Genomic DNA, 6,254 nt, shown 5'->3' with positions numbered 1-6,254 from the left:
TCACGTTTCCATGTAGATTTTAGACCCTTGCCATTCTTACAACCGTTTTAGACACTTTTAGCTTAATAACGGTGTAAGAACCAATATCGAAACCTCTCTCTATGCAATATAGAATAAGCTGCTATCCATAAAGTTGTATGTTTCAGCTTTGGTCCAGACTGGATTATCTACAGACCGCCGCCCTATAGCTGGAATATTGCTGAGTGTGGCGTAAAACTAAACTCGGTCACAAATATATAAAGTCGCGGGTGTATCACCACAATGTACACCTCTTGGTTATCTCTTCATATATATTCCCGTCGGTTGTTGTTTTCTAGATACAGAAATGCGTTTGAAGTTTTTACATTCATATTTGAAGAAAAGGGAAAAATCTTCATGTTTTACTTACATGTGGAAATTGTTCTGTGTCACGACGAACTGATCTTTCGGAATCAATTTTATTGCCTGCTGTTATATGGCTAGGATACTCACGCGAGTGGCTTTAAACAAAGAACAAACAAAAATAAATTTTTCAACTCTGGTTGAACAGTGTTTCTCATGATTGTTTTCTCTGCACATAGGGAGCGTAATTTTACTTCAGGTGACAACCAACGTTTCATACCTGTTCGAATAGTCTCATGGTGTCAGTTGACAGTAAGGGACCCATAATTCGTGTAGGACAGGGCTACCATTATAAGATAAAGTCAGGGTTTACACACACCTTTTGCTAAAAAGGCTGGGCAAGCCCTCAATACTATGTAAATACAAAGCTTTGCAACCTATAGTGCTTACAAGAAAAAATGGCTTGTTAGGCGCCGGTAGGAATAACACATTTCCGATCTCGCCATTCCCAAAGTGGCCAACTACGACTGTCAACAGTCGTGACAACCTCATGGCTGGTCAGGTCTACTAAAGTCATACTTGGCGGTCGAGCTTTTTGAAACCAGAAATGGTTAATTTGGCACCGGAAATCTGGCACCGCAAGTTACCTGGACCTCGTCTCAAATATCGCGCAAAGATAGACGGCGACCAGCTTAGTACCGGAAGTAGCGATACTTGCTGGCTGAGAAAGTGTTTGCATGCATGGAGTAGACGGATCTTTTGACTTCCTTACGTAACGGTTGGCCTCACACCACTGGTTCACTACAGGATGATGTCAGTACTATTGGAAGTACTGACAATGTACCCTGTAAGGACGTTCTAAGTTTTGTTTCATCAAACGACATCCTCAGTCATCACATAACGCTTTGAATCCTCATACAGCATGTCAAAGTCAGAACGCAATGATTCGATTCACACACAATGGTTTGAATTACTAAATATACATTTGATTCATCACGTCTTGGACCAACTTGAATTACCACGCCTCGTGTCATCAGCGTCGAATCCATGCAATGAATTCTTGAATCCTCTAACACAACACCTTGTATCATCTCTGCCTCGGTGGAGGTCCGTATTGGATTCGAACACCAAGCGTATAATAGCGTACACAACCACTACCATGATCGACCCCAAACACATCCACTACAGCGACCGATCTCAAACACTGACACTACCACGACTGACTTAAACACTACCGCTACAGTGGGGCAGTGACGACAGATAAAACCTAAATGGCACATTGTACTGGTCAGAGACAGACGGAACAGTAAGTAATTCACGTGTAAATGAGCCTACATAGAGAAGGTCACACTGGCCTACTTGTGTACTGATCACTAGAGGCCTACAGACAGCATGAAGACGGTGTCGCTTGTAGCACTCGTTGTGCTTGTCGTGAGTAGCTTTACACAGACATTGCGACTGTATCTTATCCGCCTATATATTTAGAAAGTTTTAAGATTATAACGAGGTGCATCTATGTTTCGACCTGAAGAGCGGCTTCCTTTTTAAATGGATCGATGGTCAGGCTCGTTATCTTGTTTGTTGGACGACATCTTAACCTACATGCGTATATCGATGCTCATCATCGCCCCATTAACTCTCTGGTTCAGCCTCGACGTCATGTAATGGATGATCACGAAAGCTCTGTCACCTAACGACATGATGTCAGCGACGACGAAAGTTGACCTGTGCGGACGCCGTTAGCAGGATAAACACGTCAACTATTGTAAATGTAGGACGAGTAGTTGTCTTATCGTATGGAAGTTTTCATACTGACCTGAGATGCCTGGGCGAGTTTCCACGGGAAGTTATATAGATGAACACACCAATTTCATAACCTATGTATTGATTGAACGATTACAGCATATGCCTCAGCCGTCCCCATCCACAATTCTGTATGCTTTGTTTACGACGAGTGCACGGGTGATGTGAATTAGTTGTAATATTGATTAAAGCTAGTGTTGAGGGGAGTAGTGCCGAGTGGTATATTAAACAAATAGAGTCGGTCAGTAGTGAACTTTCATGGATGCCAACGTCTGTAATATAAGGAACACGACTTTTCTACTTCCCCGATGAAGGAGAAAGAACATACTCGGAAATGTGGTGTTGCTCACATTAGGTAATTTGGTATCCACACAATTCCCACGTGTATCACCTAAAATATCACTCAAAGACTTACTAGCTAATATTTTCACTTCATTTGTGGTAAGAACACGTTCACCATGGTACGCGTATTTGTATTCATCATATTTCACTTTTATGTTTGTCACTTCTAATTATATCCACAAACTTGATTTGCTATTTCATCTCCAGTGCTCTGTGACCCATGATCAGCTGGCGACGGCATGTCTGACCGCCAATGACTGTCCGTTCCTATATTGTTGTGTGAAGCCCACGGGGAACTCCGTGGACAACCAGTTTCGCCAGCAGCACAGCTCTAGCGTTGTTGTAGGTAGGCGTGCTGACGATGACGGCAACAACGACCTCGTAGACGGCAGAAGGGAAGTAAGGGGTACCTGTCAGAGCATGAAGGCGCAAGGACAACGTGAGTTTCACGGAACTACATCCCTCCTCGCCACATTAGTTAAGGGCAGTGTAGAAGCCAAGTGGTTGAAGCGTTCATCCACTCGTCTCGCTGAAGACTCAGGTTCTATTCTCCTCGTGGGTACTGCACATGTAGCCCCTTTCTGGTGTCCCCTGTCGTAGTATTGAAATATTGCTATACCATACTCACTCACTCATTCCATATCAGTCGCTTCACATTCCGTGTATGTCAGACCAGGTACACATGAATATATTTAAGATTTAATATTGATATTAAGTGGCACGTATGACCAAGATGTGAAACAAAACAACAGACACACGATGGTGTCATTTTATTTTCCACTTAGAACTGCATAGTAATCTGTACTTTGAAGATGAACAGATCAGCCATGATTAGAGCTTACCTATGCTCACCTGATGCCAGACTGACTGACACTGATTATCTAACACGCCGACAAAGACGTGTTGTACACAGTATTTACAGCGGGTTGGCGGATGGGCGTGCCCCCGCCCACTCTCACCCAAACTTAAAGGGAAGGGACGTATATCCTGTCTCCTCAAACAAGGCGGGTGTATGTTCGAAATCTGTTATTTACCAAGTAGTAAATTGTTACCCGGTAGGATGGGACCGTATATGCAAACATCCAACAAGTTTACTTATGTTACTTGGAAATCTTTCGCGCTATATGAATTTTATGTTTAATATCATGAAGATGATTTTTGTTATTGATGTTATGTTGGTGATTGTTGTTGTCCTGCCTCGTATACTTATTATTATTGTAATCAGTGTCATTCGAGTTCCTGGGAGTGATATGTTGGATACTGTTTGCCAGACTGCCTGTCTCTGTGACAAGGAGAGACGTAAGGGTGAACATGTCACTACAGTTGACATGTAGCGGTATTTTAATGGTCACCGAGCCCTCACGACCTCCCAGATTGGCGGTATTGCGTCCGACATGGGTGGACATTACATGCGCCGACTGATTCCTCAAAAAACAAAAATGGTTTTAAAGTTGTGCGATGCAAAGTCATCAGACCCACGTTACATGATATCGAGGAATAGTGTGTTTCCTGATAGTGACGTGGGTACCAACACCAGTCAGGAAAGAAAGGATGATTACGGAGGGGGCGTATCAAAACGGTATTACCGTTAAATTACATTCAGCCACAGTCATCAGTGTAGCACTCATTTTGTCACTCTGGTGGCCTTGGGTTTTCTATGGGGCCGCAATTCGCTGTCAGAGTTGCGGCCCTTGGAATCCTTTGCCAGTGCTGACACACTGTGGAATACTGTACTATACGGTCACTAATCCATTCATACAACCTCCATTGTTCTGACACTGTTGTATTTCACTTCAAAGTCTGCTGGACAAAGACAGACGTTGCCTACTTCCCTCCACACGACATGACCGACGACTGCCCGTGCCAGAGGGGACTGTATTGTGTGGCCAACGGCATGTTCCTCCCAGGGGGACAAGTGGGTACGTACGTACCTGGGTAGAATGAATGAACGATGGTGGTATCATTTAAATGACAGTTCATACGGCGCAGCCGATCCTCACTCCAATAAGATTGTTCGACGATCAAATGGTAGAAGAGATATATTCTGCTTCGGTGTGAACAGAGCGTGAGCATGATGGCATACGGGGGATCTAGAACAAATGAAAAATATTGATATTGATCCCCCAACGGAACCTGTGTAGCAGAGGCTTGTTGTGTGTTAATGTCCACGTATATAGATATGGGAACCGAACTATGATAACAGACAGCCTGTAATTAGTGTGTAGTCTGAACATTTGTGTTTTCCTTCTACAGGTGTATGCAGTGTTTAGGAGATGAATTCAGCACAGAAACAAGCAAAACTGTTCAAAGTACCTTGTGTTACACTACCTAAACATTTGTATCATGTATGTCCAATAGGAATAAAATGCCTGTTCATCGTATAACCTAGTCGTGGTCTAAGACGGAGCAGTTTCAGTCAGGCCTTGAAGTCAGTCAGAATAATTTCTTTGAAATGGGCAATCAAAACCATGAATGAAGAAGCTACCAAAGAATACCAACTAGTCGGTCCCTTTTGTCAGTTGATTTCACGAACTTCTGACGCAGTGCACTCTGGGAGCGGCTTTTCAGGAAGTTTGGCTTATCGGCTTAACCCTGACACTGGATCTAAATATAATCATGAGCAAGGTACTTCATGTGAACTTCAGCACCTGTTGTTCCTGCCTGTACTGCGTTGCAGTAACTCCAACTGTTAGTTAAATCATATGTTCGAACCGTTCTTCATGCTGATGCTATAACGCTTCTGTGTGATCATCAGGTCAGAGTGTTAGGTTTTCATATTTTGTGACTCTGTTACGGCTTTCCAAACACGTTTTAATATGTCGAGCATATTCCAGTAGTTTGGTCCAGTCTCTTGATCTACATTTAGCAACTTTTGACGCAAATCCGACACGTTCTTTCATTAGAATTTGGAAAAAAAGAACATCATACGATTCTTGCAATAAATTTATTGATCAAGGTTGATACGCTGAAGAAACGAACATAGCCTTAGAAGGTGTTATGTTAAACACGTGAAGGACATTTCCGGATTTGATCACAGGAGGTTGTAACGCTAAAAACTGCCATCAAGGCATGTACTGTCTCTGATCCGGTATTAGTACTATAGAAGAGGATAGTCTCCCATCGGAGACAGCATATGTCTTGATAGCAGTTTGTAGCGTTACAAGCCCCTGTGAATTTGATATCATGATGTAACACTTTATTTTAACTTGCAGCTACAGTTTGACAACTCGTCCAATATACAGTCTGTTCCAGTCGAGTGGTTTTTAATTTACTAGTTCTCTCTACTCACAGGCAAACTGTAGCGCAAATGCGGCTGCGCAGCATAGAGAATATAACAAGTCTTCTTATATGCGAGCGAAGCGAGCAAAGTTTGGCAACGTACTTTCCTCGCTTCGATTCTAAAAATGTTTCACATGTCAAAATGAAATATCGCCACCATCAAAGGTACACTCCCATTTCCTCACTTGGCTGTGCTCTCACGTTTCTTACCCCATGTTTAGAAATTACTCACGTGAAATATGTTTTATTCAACATTTTAAGCGCCAATTGTGGTATTCAGATCGTTCTTCGCCTACATTACCCCTGCCGGCTTCCGGTTGAACGGAGTGATGGATCAACAAATAAACAGAAATTATAAATAAATAACACATTGCCTATTTTTATCATGAACCTCTTGCAGTTTATTTGTCTTATCTGTCGTCGCTATTGTTAGAATTTTCGTAACATTTATTCTACATAAAAACACCTCTTGCGTGATGGGTGAATGAAGCAGGGGAGGTAACTGTAAG

The 6,254-nt window shown here is 42.6% G+C and overlaps 1 protein-coding gene across 1 annotated transcript; it reads left to right on the top strand.

Moving 5' to 3' along the window:
- Positions 1 to 1,613: 1,613 nt before the first annotated feature.
- LOC137285289 (uncharacterized) lies at positions 1,614 to 4,850 on the top strand. Its single transcript, XM_067817621.1, has 4 exons — positions 1,614 to 1,752; positions 2,674 to 2,905; positions 4,266 to 4,385; positions 4,720 to 4,850. Exons 1-4 carry the CDS (start codon positions 1,714 to 1,716, stop codon positions 4,734 to 4,736), a joined length of 408 nt encoding a protein of 135 aa, XP_067673722.1. The 5' UTR covers positions 1,614 to 1,713; the 3' UTR covers positions 4,737 to 4,850.
- The last annotated feature ends 1,404 nt before the right edge of the window (positions 4,851 to 6,254 follow it).

This window comes from Haliotis asinina, chromosome 1, assembly GCF_037392515.1.
Source record: "Haliotis asinina isolate JCU_RB_2024 chromosome 1, JCU_Hal_asi_v2, whole genome shotgun sequence".
NCBI lineage: Eukaryota > Metazoa > Mollusca > Gastropoda > Lepetellida > Haliotidae > Haliotis > Haliotis asinina.
The sequence above is the reverse complement of the archived record's forward strand: the minus strand, read 5'-3'. Positions and strand labels throughout refer to the sequence as shown.

Coding starts and splice junctions, on each gene's coding strand:
- LOC137285289 (XM_067817621.1), top strand. CDS start 1,714: ATGAAGACGGTGTCGCTTGTAGCACTCGTTGTGCTTGTC. Junction 1,753..2,673: donor TAGCACTCGTTGTGCTTGTC/GTGAGTAGCTTT, acceptor TTTCATCTCCAG/TGCTCTGTGACCCATGATCA. Junction 2,906..4,265: donor CATGAAGGCGCAAGGACAAC/GTGAGTTTCACG, acceptor TTCACTTCAAAG/TCTGCTGGACAAAGACAGAC.